The sequence below is a fragment of the Diplotaxodon limnothrissa genome, linkage group LG2, assembly GCF_057381915.1.
Source record: "Diplotaxodon limnothrissa isolate DT_005_m linkage group LG2, D_limnothrissa_male_GT1.1, whole genome shotgun sequence".
Classification (NCBI taxonomy): domain Eukaryota; kingdom Metazoa; phylum Chordata; class Actinopteri; order Cichliformes; family Cichlidae; genus Diplotaxodon; species Diplotaxodon limnothrissa.
This window is the reverse complement of record NC_140597.1, coordinates 33195331-33209323: the sequence shown is the minus strand read 5'-3', so window position 1 is coordinate 33209323 and position 13993 is coordinate 33195331. Positions and strand designations below refer to the sequence as shown.

The window sequence follows — 13993 nt, the reverse complement described above, 5'->3', positions numbered from 1 at the left end:
GGATAAACATATCTAATTAAAGAGGGGAAATGCATCTGTGTAATTTCATCCCCTCACTCTTGTAAAGGCAAATGCTAATAGTTGGTGTGTTTGATATTCACTCCCTCACATCTTTAGATCGAATTAGTAGTGCTTTCAGTTGGGAAATGCTTTTTATTTAAGAGACAAACACGTTAATCTCCTAACTTAAGACCTCAAACTGCTCACGCCTTGTGCTCAAGCCTTATTAAAGCCAGCTAACCTTCAAGCGCCACAGTAAAGCTGGAGGCCGGGCGAGCGTTGACGTTCTCGGCTTTGCTGTTTGTCTCTGGTTACACACAGAGCAGCATGTTGACAGGAGGGTAGTGTCCTGAAGGTGTGCGTGTGTTTGCTTCCAAACATGTCAAAGATACAGTTGGTTGTCTGTGGATATGAAAGTGTTTAGGTGTTTCAAGTATGCAGCGCATCTGAAATGCATCGTGGGCTGGTTGAGAAGCAGCTGCTGGATCACGAGGGCTATGAGCAGATGTCGGTGTGAAAGTTTGATATTAGTTAAGGTATGATGTGCATGCGTCTGCTTGGAATATAAAATTAACCTTAAATTGAATACACAAGGTGCAGGAAGACAGCCAGTGAGGGCATGTTAGTGGTGTTTTAGCACTGTGAGGGAGTTTTATTCTATAGTGTGGAGGTTCACATGCTTTTTGTAGTAGCTACTAAACAATTTATTCATTCTTGAATCTCTTTACTTTTAGTTGTAACAGTTTGAATCACACCAGCATACACATAATACTCCTGCTTTCATCTCTCAATCTCAAGCAGTCATTTTCACTTTTAAAAGCCACAGAGTCCTGTTTACAAGGGAAGCTACAGATTAATGATTTATGAGAGATGTGCCAAAAATGCCTACATGTATTTTAAGTTTTGAGAAGTAGGCCTGATTTGAGTTTTTAAGCGTGTAAAAGGTATAAAGCCCCACAATAGACTGGCAACCTGTTCAGAGTGCATCCTGCCTATTAGCCAAGGGCACCTGAGCTAGACTCCAATGCCCCCTTATCCTGAAATGTATAAGACAGATTGATATGCAATTTGAGAATTTTGGTTAAAAAATAAATAAAGCAAAACCTCTTTCACTTCTACTTATCTTCTTTAACAGGTCTTGACATTAGCTAGAAACAGCCATCACTGCTGAAATTGAACAAAAATGAAGCTAAACTGCAGAAGCAGTGTGTGAAAACCTAAGCATGCTCCATGATTCAGTAGCTCGTAGAACCACCTTTAGCAGCAGTAAGGAGTTTTCTGTATGACTTCATCTGTCTCTCACGTCACTGTAACAGAATTTTGGCCTGCTCTTCTTTACAGCATTGCTTCAGTTCATTGAGGTTTGCAGGCGTTCGTTTATGCACGGCTCTTTTAAGGTCCCACCACAGCATTTCAGTCAGGCTGAGGTTTGGACTTTTACTGGGCTGTTGCAACAACTCGATTCTTTACTTTTCAGCCATTCTGTTGTAGATTTGCTGCTGTGCTTGGTCAACTTGTGCCAAGCTATACAGGGAGTGCAGAATTATTAGGCAAATGAGTATTTTGTCCACATCATCCTCTTCATGCATGTTGTCTTACTCCAAGCTGTATAGGCTCGAAAGCCTACTACCAATTAAGCATATTAGGTGATGTGCATCTCTGTAATGAGAAGGGGTGTGGTCTAATGACATCAACACCCTATATCAGGTGTGCATAATTATTAGGCAACTTCCTTTCCTTTTGCAAAATGGGTCAAAAGAAGGACTTGACAGGCTCAGAAAAGTCAAAAATAGTGAGATATCTTGCAGAGGGATGCAGCAGTCTCAAAATTGCAAAGCTTCTGAAGCGTGATCATCGAACAATCAAGCGTTTCATTCAAAATAGTCAACAGGGTCGCAAGAAGCGTGTGGAAAAACCAAGGCGCAAAATAACTGCCCATGAACTGAGAAAAGTCAAGCGTGCAGCTGCCAAGATGCCACTTGCCACCAGTTTGGCCATATTTCAGAGCTGCAACATCACTGGAGTGCCCAAAAGCACAAGGTGTGCAATACTCAGAGACATGGCCAAGGTAAGAAAGGCTGAAAGACGACCACCACTGAACAAGACACACAAACTGAAACGTCAAGACTGGGCCAAGAAATATCTCAAGACTGATTTTTCTAAGGTTTTATGGACTGATGAAATGAGAGTGAGTCTTGATGGGCCAGATGGATGGGCCCGTGGCTGGATTGGTAAAGGGCAGAGAGCTCCTGTCCGACTCACCTGATCTGAACCCCATTGAGAACCTGTGGTCCATCATCAAATGTGAGATTTACAAGGAGGGAAAACAGTACACCTCTCTGAACAGTGTCTGGGAGGCTGTGGTTGCTGCTGCACGCAATGTTGATGGTGAACAGATCAAAACACTGACAGAATCCATGGATGGCAGGCTTTTGAGTGTCCTTGCAAAGAAAGGTGGCTATATTGGTCGCTGATTTGTTTTTGTCAGAAATGTATGTTTGTGAATGTGGAGATGTTATATTGGTGTCACTGGTAAAAATAAATAATTGAAATGGGTATATATTTGTTTTTTGTTAAGTTGCCTAATAATTATGCACAGTAATAGTCACCTGCACACACAGATATCCCCCTAAAATAGCTAAAACTAAAAACAAACTAAAAACTACTTCCAAAAACATTCAGCTTTGAAATTAATGAGTTTTTTGGGTTCATTGAGAACATGGTTGTTGTTCAATAATAAAATTATTCCTCAAAAATACAACTTGCCTAATAATTCTGCACTCCCTGTAGTTGCTGCACAGGCAGACTCACATTTGACTCTAGAATACTTTGGATCGCTTTAACATTTAAAATGCTGAGACCTGTGAAGTTTAAGATGTAGCTCTTGATGGGCTTTATTGCAGTTTCTCAGAGCACTGCAAGGTCTGATCTTGAGTTAAGTCTCGTGGGACATCCGCTCCTGGGAGGATTGGCAGCTTTCTTTAGTGTTTCTCACTTGTGAATAAATTATTAAATTGTTTGGAAATGACCTGATGAGCCTTCCCAGATTGATGGGCACCAACAGTAATTTCTCTTCAATTATTATATACATATTGATTTATTCTTTTTATTTACTCACTCAGCTGCAAAGGAGAAATCATGAAAGAAATCTTCTGCTACAAAGGTTTTAGACTTTGTTCACAGCTATAAAGCTACAAGGAAAGAATCACAGTGACAAATGAGTCCTGAAATGTATATGTGGACATGTGAGTGCTGCTTTAAAACATACTGAGGAGGGAAAAAGAAATAGTAAATCTATCCTTTCGACACGGAGCCCTGTGAAGTTCCCTTGCCAAAATTAGCAGGCTCCTCATTCATGATAGGAAAGGCAATATAACCAGCATGTAAATATCTCAAAGAATTTCCAGTTTATGAAGGTAATCTTATAGCAACATTTATAGCTGAACTCCTTGCTTACAGCTTTAATATTAGAGCTGGAATTAACTGCACAGCTGTTGCAAGCAGCTATCTGACTCAGATGTGCGCCTGTCTGGGTTACTCACTGCATGTGTGTAATGCTTGCAACCTGTGCAGCTGGTGCAGACACACACACACCGCTCTTTAAACCTGAGACCACCAAACGCAGCAGATTCTCCCCCTCTCCTTCATGGTGTCCTATCATTCGGTGTCATTTCTATTTAGGGCTCCTCCGCTGTTCCTCGTTTCCTCACTAACGCTCAGATAGAAGCACCAGCATTTAACTCCTGCACACCATATCGGAGGGGGGAAAAAACCCGCTGGGAGGACCAAGGGAATACTGCACGTGATCGAGAGAGGAATGTAGAGCTGGATTCATCACAGAGACACCACACCACTGGGATTTTATGTGTGGCTTTACGCTTCCTTCCTTATACTCCCTAGAGGTGATCTGTGGAGGACTATGCGTGACCATACAAACAGATAGAGCAACGGACCAGCTTTGATTTGGCTCATGGATACACTCAGCGTCCCTGGTCCATCCGCTTCGAACTCGGATAACGAGTCCCCTGAACATACTCCAGACCCAGATTCCTCCCGCCACACCACCCACACTGGTGGGCAGAGCGGGCTCGGTGGCCTGGGATATGTGATCAGGGTAGCGTGGCACCACCTGAGGCCCTTCATCCCCTTCTTTCTCATCAGTTCCATGGTGGTAGCTCTCGTCTACCTGATGCAAGCCATCATCTACGGGGGGCCCTTCAAAGACCCGCTCTTCTTTGTCAAGTTTAATGAGCGCTGGCCGCGACCGACTCCACCCCGAGTGGACACAACGTCCTCTACCGAGCTTTTTGGTCTGATCACCCCCTCGTCATTTGAGGAAGTCTATGTTGACGTGCACAGAGACAACGGCACAACGTGAACTGGAATGTAGAAAAGGACTCCAGGGGGACCACACGCTGCTCTTGGATTAAAAGAGCACATACTAATATTTGAGTGGGAGACATTTCCCTGCCGGTCCTCTGTCCCTCTTAAAATAAAATATAATGGATGAAATTTTTATTTCAGCAGCTGAATCAGGTTTCTTTAAAATCCATTTAAATATTCAGTGTGCTCCAGCTTTTGTTTCTCTTATGAAACAAATAAAAGTGAAACTACAATTATTTTTTACAACTTTTGGAAGATTTTGTTATTTGCACTGAAGGTTCTTGCATGGCGCTCAAAATGTATAAATCACTACCAGTTTTATACATTTTTTTTAAAGCAGAAAATGTGTCTGTGCGATTTGTAGAGTGAAGCACTTATGATTTTAAATGCTTGGCCTGGTTTTCTCTCTGCACTGAACAGCAAATGTGCTTTTCCTGTACGTTAAATAAAGTGTCAGTCGTCCGAGGTGGAAAAGTCAAACAGTGATGTTCCAGCATCGCAGTCCTGTAGTCTCCCTTTTCCTGATTTGTGTTACTATCCCAGCTCTACGCAAACACTGTCCAGGAAGCACTTAGAGGGAATTTATTACTCTAAAGAATGTAACGTTTGAACAAAACCAGCTTGAATTGTCTAACTCAGGCTTCTGAAGCCTCATTTTGACCTCATCTTAACGGCAGAGTTTATTTTTTTAGACAAAGTAAAAGGTGTAAATTGTGTCCCCCATCACCTTCAGCCTTTCACAGCTGAAAATGCTTTATAGACTTGAAAAAATATGAATCTATCCTTTAACCTTCCAGTGGAGTTAATGTACTTTTCTACCTCTCACCACTAAAATCCAGCTCCTCTGTTCATAAGTAGAAAATATTCACGATTCTCTCCGTGAGTGTTTCCCCTATAAATGCATCTCTTGTGCTCATTACTCATTGCTATCACTGTATATAAATATATGCTTAGAGAGCAAGAGATGTAGGATTACATCCTACTTCAAAAACTACTGGTGGATAAAAATAATTTTATATTGATATGCTTACTAGCCAAGGTCCCTCATAAAAATTGTTTATCTCACATTAGACGGTGAAAAAGTTGAGTGGTAACTTTTAACTGTTATGTGTCTGTGCCATTTTAAAATGTCATGTAATGTAATAACAACTGAACAAATCCATGTGTTAAAGAGTGAAATCAGCTGTGGTTGAATTGTGTTGTTATTATTATTATTATTATTATTATTACTGCAAAAAAGTGTGCTAAAAACACAAACAGAATATTACAAAACGCATATAAATATGATAATAATAATAATACTAATAATAAAGCAGTTAACTCAACGAATTAAACTATAATACAATCTAATTTAACTGTGAAATGAAAAGAAAATACTATCTATCTATCTATCTATCTATCTATCTATCTATCTATCTATCTATCTATCTATCTATCTATCTATCTATCTATCTATCTATCTATCTATCTATCTATCGCTTACTCTTCCACTAGTTTCTGGTGCCATTTGACGAAGACGGAGGTGCCAGCAGTGAATGCTCTCTCTTTGTAATGTGTTTGTGTATCTTTGGCCGGCTGTTTTTTTTTTCCTTGGGGGGTGGCCGTGGCGTCTGTGCGGTGACGCTGCCGCCCCCTAGCGGCGAAGCGGAAGACTGCACCGTTTCCTCTGATGACAACGTTGACCTGCGGCTGACCCCACTAAAATCGGACAAAAAACAGCCCAATAAAATGCTCTCCGTTAAATATATTTTGTGAAGTACATTTATTTTTAAAAAAGAAACTGTTTTATTTTGTGCCTCGATAGTGGATCTGTAGAGAGTTTTCAGGCCCGCAGACGGTGAGTAAACCAGGTGTCTGTCACATGGCCGACTTTAACAGCAGCTTTAATTAGCAAGCCGGGAGAGCGTGGTTAAAACAGGCCAGATATGCTGGAAGGTGATGTTAGAACAGACGTTTAGCGGTCTGTAACATGTTAACTAAGCTAGTACAACTCTTTTCTCTGTGTAGTCTGTTTGGAGTTCACTGCTAGCTAGTCCTCTGATACTAACCAGCGCGCGGGCTTTGAGCTGGCCCCACATGACTCGAGTTTAAATGTGCTCAAAGACTATTTATTGCTGCAAGAAATATTTAAGATTGCCCATTAATCCACACTATACATAATAATAAACTATAAAGCTGCTGATAAAGGAGAAAGAAAGCTCGACCTCAAAAATCTCTGTTTTAATGTGCAAAAATTTCAAACTCAAAAAGTGTGTTTTTGTCCACAATATCGAAGCATTTATTGTGCTAATGTCCAGGTGAGCAGGGATATTTGCTTCACACTCCACACACATGTCACCTTCCGTTTCCACTCCTCTCTGCTCCCCTTCTGAAGTGGATGGGGAAATGTGGTGCTACCAAAAACCAGGGTTTGATACCCTCCTCCTCACTGAGCTGCAGAGACAACAACAGTGCAGCCAGTTCTGTGACACTCTGCTTAAGGCAGAAGGTATGAGACACACATACACAAAAAACCCAAAACAAAATTTTGCATGTGTTAGTTTTGCTTTTAAAGGTTTTGTTTTTGTCATTTCTCCCTGTCTTGCAGGGGTGTCTATACCCGCACACAGCTGTATTCTGTCAGCTATCAGCCCCCACATCTCCTCCGCTCTGTCCTCCACACCGACTCCCGCTGCGGGGCAGAGTCGCCTCTTGGAGTTTCGGGCTCTGGGTGCCTGCACCTTGCTCCACTTGGTCAGGCTTCTATACTCTGGAGAGATGGCTGGGGAGGGTGAGAGGGAGAAGCAACAGGCTATTTCTGCTGCGGCCAACCTGGGCATCCACGGGTTGGTGGAGGTGACGAAAAGGGAGTGTAAGAGCAGGGATGGGGTCGGGCAGTGCGCCGAAATAGGAGTGCAGACGGAGCCTCTGATGTTTGAGAGTGAGGAGAGACCGAGCAGGTGGAGGAGAGAGGTGAGGGATGGGAGCACTTTTCTGTGGAAAGAGATGATGTCAAATGGCGGGAAGGATGTGTGCACTCAAACAGACGAGCTGCAGATAAACACAGCTCCACCTGCTCACCCAGCAGTATCGTTTGAGACCATCGATATGAGTGCTCTGCAGAGTATACAGCACTCAGACCCCCTACTTGTTCCCCCTCAGATTTGCCCTGTGTCTGTCCTCTACCCTCCAAATGAACTAACACCTCAGATATCCTCTGCTCCCTTAGGTTCTATACCTGAAGCTGAAAGCACACCTGTTGCTGTTGTGACCCAGCCGTACACATCTGCCCCCCCATCCCTCCCTCATTTTATGAGCCAGACAACCATCTGTAATGCTGACCCCCAGAGCGGATGGGCTGACCAAGATGTCACAGTGGCGGAAGAATGGGAGGAAGAGCAGTTTAAACAGTTTCAAGGCAACATCCCAGGATTCATCAGCTACTTTCTGAACCCTGACAATGAGGAGGAGCCCCGCAGGGGGAGAGCAGGCCACAGGCGAAGGTCCGGGGTTGGAGGTGCCAGGAGAGCCGAGACGGGCGAGGAGAAGCGTGGGAGACCACGAGCAGGAGGGAGAGGGCGTGGTCGGGGAGGATTAACTCAAATGGTGCAGGAGGTGGGGGTGAGCAGGTTGCAGAAGTTGTTCTTGCTCAGGTGGGGCATGAGGACGCCCAGGATGGGTCAGGGAGGCGGAGCTGCTGGGAGGAAGCTGTGCCTGCAGACCAGAGAGGTTGTGAAAAAGGGTGCACGCTGTGAGAGGAAAAGAGGGCGTGGCATAGCGTGGGCATTAAGCCAAGTTGGAGATGTGCTGCAGTCTGGTGAGGTCGGAGGAAGCACCACTCAGCGTGGAAGGAAAAATACGGGGCAACAGTTTGAACAGGTAAGCGAATGAGTGTCCTGTTTGTGGCATCTATAGAGTGTCAAAAGCTGTAATTAAATAAAATTATAGGGTCTGGGAGCTCAAAACTAAACCTTTGAGGGTTTTTACACCCAAAAATGAGAATTCAGATTTAAAACAGGATGTTACATTTGCTGCTTCTTTCAAACATTGTGACCTGTCCTTGTTTGCAGGGCAGTCTTCCTGTGCGGAGGCCACGAAGGTCCAGAGCCAAAACAGCAACATCGGCTTCCTGTTTTCCCACACCTATGCAGTTTACCAATGCACATACTCTATCTACCTCCAGCCACTCCTTCCAGGCTTCTCCATCTCCCCACCTGCCATCGCCTGCAGCCTCCTCTCCACCATCCTGTCTTCCTGTCCCAGCCCCACCACCTCATGAGGAGCAGCCTGAGCAGATCGATCGTCTTCTGGAGGAAGTGATGATGGGACTCGATATTTTACCAAACAACAAAGGCAGCGCTTCACGTGCTCAGCATCCCCTTCCAGCAGGTAGCAACACTGGCGCCTCTGCCTCTTCTGAAATCACCTCATCCCAAAACAAACCGCAGAGCCTTTCTTCTGAGCTCCATGAATCCACTGAGGTTGCAGTTTTTGCAGGAGCAGCTGGTCGCTCCAGTTCTACAAATGGTGTGGTGCCAGTTCTAGAGCGGCCGTGCGAGGGAGAGCTGGGTGACATGCTGGACCACTTCCTGCAGTCGTTTGAGCAGCATGTTGAAAGCTGTCGTGCAAGAGAGGAGATGGAGACGAGTGGTGTGAGCTCCACAGAGTCCTGCCAACCTCTCACTCTCATGAACACTTACAAAAAAAACAAAGATCACACTACAAACCCCTACATGCCTCAACTACAAAGGAGCACCCACAGAATTGAGTGCTCTCAAACACCTGAGCTGCACATTGATGAAAACGAGTCTCAAGAGAGCCGCTCACAGTCACGCAAGGCCCACGCTGGCCGCACCGTTTCCCCCAAACACATAGAGGAAACTAGACCGACTTCAAAACGACAGAACAAAAGAAGGCAAAAGCCTTATCTGTTCTCACTAGAGAAGAAGAAGGTGAAGGTGAGGAAGCCAGACGATGCGGTGAACAGAAACCCTCATGCCAGAAAAGAGAATCAGCTAAAGCAGATTACTGTGGTGAACCTGGAGAGGAGAGAACTGCTGCCGGTCAAAGTGGCAACGCCGCGACACATCTGTCAGAATCTGAAAGGCAAGGTGGGAAATATTTCAAATAGCTAACTGGCAGATAGTTTAATTTTGCCGTCTGTCACCTGCTAAGTAAGTGAATAATAACAGTAATTAAATATGTAAGTAAACTGTATTTTTATAGCACATTTAAAACCAAAAAGGTTGCATTAATATTTCCATTGTCTATATCAGGGAGATTATCCAAATTATAAATCAATGATTATTATTTGGGAGGTTTTTAACCTGTGTTTTAATAAAAGAAGTTAATGAGCCCAGATTATCCTTCAAACTGTCAGTTTATAGTGGATGGCCAAATAATATTTCCCCTGGTTTGGATTTGTTTAACTCTAAGAAACTGTGGGACGTGCAAAATGTACTCACTGAGCCTTCTTATGGGTCAGCGATCTTCCTGATTCCAAGGTAAATCTGCATAGCGATGAAAAGAAATGTGCGGATGAGTAATATGACCTAGACAGAGCGTAATAAAGAAAACAAATAGGCCCCTAGATAGATCCCTGTGGAACTCCAAATGTCAAAGCTGCCGATGCAGAGGATTATTTTCCGGTTAAATCAAAACTATCCTAAATTTAATAGAAGATTCAAACCAGTTAACCCCAAAGCCTCAACTCCTGCATGATGCTTTGCTTGTTTAAGAATGGCTATACTACTGCATGCTTACACAGTACCTTTAGCAGAAGCTAGGTTTGCATTTATAATGAACTAGTAAGTTTAAACTGTAATTGTATACTATTAGGACATAGACCTTAAAAACGCTGTAAAAATCCCCACAGCGTGTGAGACTCTGTGATTACCAGACGGTGCATCCCAAATACTGCTACTTTGAGCCAGTTTGTGACAACTGCTAACGTTTGAATGCTGACAGATATTTAAAGTTACCACACGTGGATTTTTCCCCCACTCAGTCATAAAAGGCTCAGTGGTGTATCTACTAAAAGTCTCGGACGAGTACAGATTTCGTAACCTCGACCTCACAGTCAAGGTCATGGGTCAAGTTTTCTGAAAATCTTGTGAATGCAGTCAGTTAAGAAGGAAAGCTTTATACCATAGGTTGCATGTAATAGGAGGCTGAAGGGTAGCACTGTTTTCAGTATTTTCCATGTTTAGACTATTGTTTTGTACTTTTATAGTTCATTAAGGTGAATCTGTTTTACAGGATGCTTTACCCTTCCTCGAGGAGCCACTTACAGCCAAACGCCTACCCTCAGCAGTTCAATCAGGGCGCAGAAGTAGGGGCAGACCCAGGAAAAATGACCCTCTCAGCTCATCTAACAGAGAGTGTTCAAAACCACCCATTCTGGCACAGCCTGCAGATTTCTGTGTTGCGGATGAACAACTTGAGAAAAACCAGGAGAGACGTGAGGAGGAGTTGGCTGTACAGTCACACGAAGAGGTGGGGGGGGCTACGAGGAGGGGACAGAAGAGGGGAGCAGAGTCAGACGAGGATACGAGTGATAACGCCACCGTGGCCAAGAGGGCTTGCTTTGAGACACCGACACAGCCACCCACCTCTGAACCTGCAGACTTTACCTCTAAACTAGGAGCCACAGATCCTGAGGAGACAATCGATGTAGAGACTGTTTCTCCGACCGGAGCCTGTTTACAAGAAGAAAAAGAAAATCTCCCGTGGAGTGAACTCAGACTAGCTGAGGGAAGTCTGACAGATGAGGAAGTACAGAGCAGCGCTGATGAGATCATCGATGTGGATGGAGACGACGAAAACTTTGAGATAAAAGAAGAGATTCAGACTCAGAGCAGAAGAGCGCCGACTGTGTTTGCTGACCTGCAGCCTTCTGTTTCACCCTCACAGTCTGCAAATGGAAGCTGGGACGTTGTCAAAGATGAGGTCATCGATGTGATTGGAGGCTCCAGTCCCATCCCTGAACCGGTGACCATCACGTGGACAGAGTCTTCAGAAGGTGAGGAAGAAGAAGGAGGAGAGCTGGACGTTGATGTAGTCGGAGAACACAAAGACAGCGCTTCATCAGTGATTTTCACCGCTGTGATTAAAGACCTTGTCAAGGGAAACGTTCAGACTGAGGTGCGCTTTCATTAACACCTCTAATGCCCCCTTCTTTTCTGTTCGTGTGATTTCTTACATTGGTTCATTTAACTGCGCCTATTTCAGGGCTGGTGACAAATGGTCGACGTAGATGTTCATGAATGTTTGTCTTCTCTCTGTATTGTGCTCACATCCACGTGCAAACATGCTGACAATCACACCAAGGATGTTTGTGTTGCTATTCCACCGGGGTTTAGGATAAATGGAGCAATATGTGTCATTTGTTTCAAGCAGTGAGGAAAGACCTGCATCCTAATGCGTAACATTGTGAGCTTAATCAGAACAAAAGACGTGTGTTTGTGTGAAGATGTTTAGTTTTAAGCTCTTCAGCTGAGTATATAGAGACAGCTGGGATTGTTCATAATTGAAGAATTTTATGTGTTACAAGTTTAATATTACTCATTTGTAACTGTTAAGCAAAGTTTTTTTTTTTTAAACTGAAGTATTGGAAATACATTTAAAAAATCAGGTTTTTGTATGTAAAGAAAGCGTTTTTATTAGTTGTACATATGACAGTAACCGTGCATTACGCCTTAATCATGCTTCAGCTAAAAATCGACATCACAACTTAATCTTCCACGGCGATCAGAGTCGACCTGACCTGTAGTTGCATTTTTCCAGAGCTGCACGTCAGGTTACGTTGTAAGTTACGACGTAGATTTCCCGCTGAAGCGTAACTCAGTTAGTTGTAAATATGATTGGTCATATATATATATACATGTATGTCAGCTTCTGTTCTGCCAAAAATTTCCAGAAAACTTTCAGCACTCCTTGTTTTTATGTTTGTTTTCGTTTGCTAATGTTCCCCGTGGCACTTTTGGTTCAAGGATCTGTTTCCTGTAATAAAGATTTTTCTGTGATGCTTGTGACCTTATTACTGCGCAAGTGGATCTGAAACAACAAACAACAACAAAAGCCTCAAAAGTCCAATCCTATTTTTTTTAGCTTCCGATCAGCCAGACCTTCTTGTGATTTTTTTTTACGTGCTCTTGAGCAATAGTTCTTCAGTCTTTCTGAAGGTCAGGGTTTTTCTTTGGATACTTCTTTAGTTAAATCCATTAAAAAAATGCCACAAATTGCTAATCCATAAAAAACACAGTTTGACAGACATAAAATGTTTCCGAGGTTAAAGCTCTTATAATGAAAGCTGTTCTAAGGTCGGACAACTCAAAACTATTTTTTTAAAATATTCCTCATCCAAAAAAGGGAAAAGGAACATACAGCTTGTTATCAGCACTCAGTTTAAGAGCCTGTGTCATCAGTGCCTATGGAATTGGTAGCTTTGCACATCTGGAAAGGCACCATCAGTGGTGGAGGGTATATAAAAGTTTTAAAGTAACATATACTCCCATCTGAACATCTTCCAAAAAAAAAAAAGAGCTGCATGTTTGAGCAAATCAATGCTAAATCACATACTGCATATATTAAAACAACATGGCTTCACAGTAGAAGAGTCTGGGAGGTAAACTGTCCTGCCTGCAGTCACCATCTGAACACATTTGGCATACGATGAAGAAGACGAAGGACTGTCGAGCTGCTAGAATAACAAGAACAACATTTCTCTCCCAGAAGTCCAACAACTGCTCTCCTCAGTTCCCAGATGTTTACAGGTTGTTGTTAAAATATATGTTTTCCATATTCTATTGTGAATAAAATATAGGTTTATGTGATTTCCAAATAATAGCATTCTGGTTTTAGTTATATTTTACATAGTTTACCAACTTTTTTTAAAAAAAAGATTGGAAAACATAATCTTTTTGTTTTCATTTAGTTTGTTTATTTTCTTAAGATGTACTATGTTTAACTATCAGTCACTGAGAGCTTCCACAGATTAAAAAACCCTCGGTATTCATCATTCTCTCCACTTGCCTCTGCTGTGTGTCCCTTTAATTAGTCTGGCAGAAACACTTATAAATGCAGCGCAGCATGACTAGCATAAAAAAGAACTCCTGTTGCATGTTTTTGTGTCCTATCAAGGTATATGTCATATTTGAACATGATTACTGCTGAGAGAAACTTCAGCCCTGCAGGTGATGTGTTTCATACTAGAAGAGAAGGAAGGGAAGTGGGCAGCCCACTTTATTCACATATTTTTTTCTTTTGGCTCAAATTAAATCACATACAGAATTTGAAATAATGAAAAAAAAAAAGAATACATGAAGTGAAAATGAGTTTATTAGTTATCAACCTGTGGACCAACCTCCTACACACAACTGCAACAAAACACATCTGAGCTGCACCATATCACAGTCTGCTGCACTCAGTGAGGGACTGCAGCGTGGGAGACTTTCCTGGACATGGCACCATGTTGGAGCTTCGTCTCCCCTCGGTTTGAACTCCTACGCTCATCGCCGAGCTCAGGCGGGAGTACAGCGCAGGTGTGTGCTTGTGTGCGGGTGTGTAGCGACCTCTAAACCAAAGTAAAAAGACACAGTGTGTGTGTCAGTTATGTCGGTGTGTGTGTGCG

General features: G+C 43.0%; 1 protein-coding gene across 1 annotated transcript; it reads left to right on the top strand.

Moving 5' to 3' along the window:
• The first annotated feature begins 6697 nt into the window (after nt 1-6697).
• On the top strand, nt 6698-11520 carry LOC146638900 (uncharacterized). Its single transcript, XM_085371539.1, has 4 exons — nt 6698-6871; nt 6971-8241; nt 8433-9473; nt 10621-11520. The coding sequence occupies exons 1-4, from the start codon at nt 6715-6717 to the stop codon at nt 11518-11520; spliced, it is 3369 nt and encodes a 1122-aa protein (XP_085227665.1). The 5' UTR covers nt 6698-6714.
• The last annotated feature ends 2473 nt before the right edge of the window (nt 11521-13993 follow it).

Coding starts and splice junctions, on each gene's coding strand:
- LOC146638900 (XM_085371539.1), top strand. CDS start 6,715: ATGTCACCTTCCGTTTCCACTCCTCTCTGCTCCCCTTCTGAAGTGGAT. Junction 8,242..8,432: donor CGGGGCAACAGTTTGAACAG/GTAAGCGAATGA, acceptor CCTTGTTTGCAG/GGCAGTCTTCCTGTGCGGAG. Junction 9,474..10,620: donor GTCAGAATCTGAAAGGCAAG/GTGGGAAATATT, acceptor TCTGTTTTACAG/GATGCTTTACCCTTCCTCGA.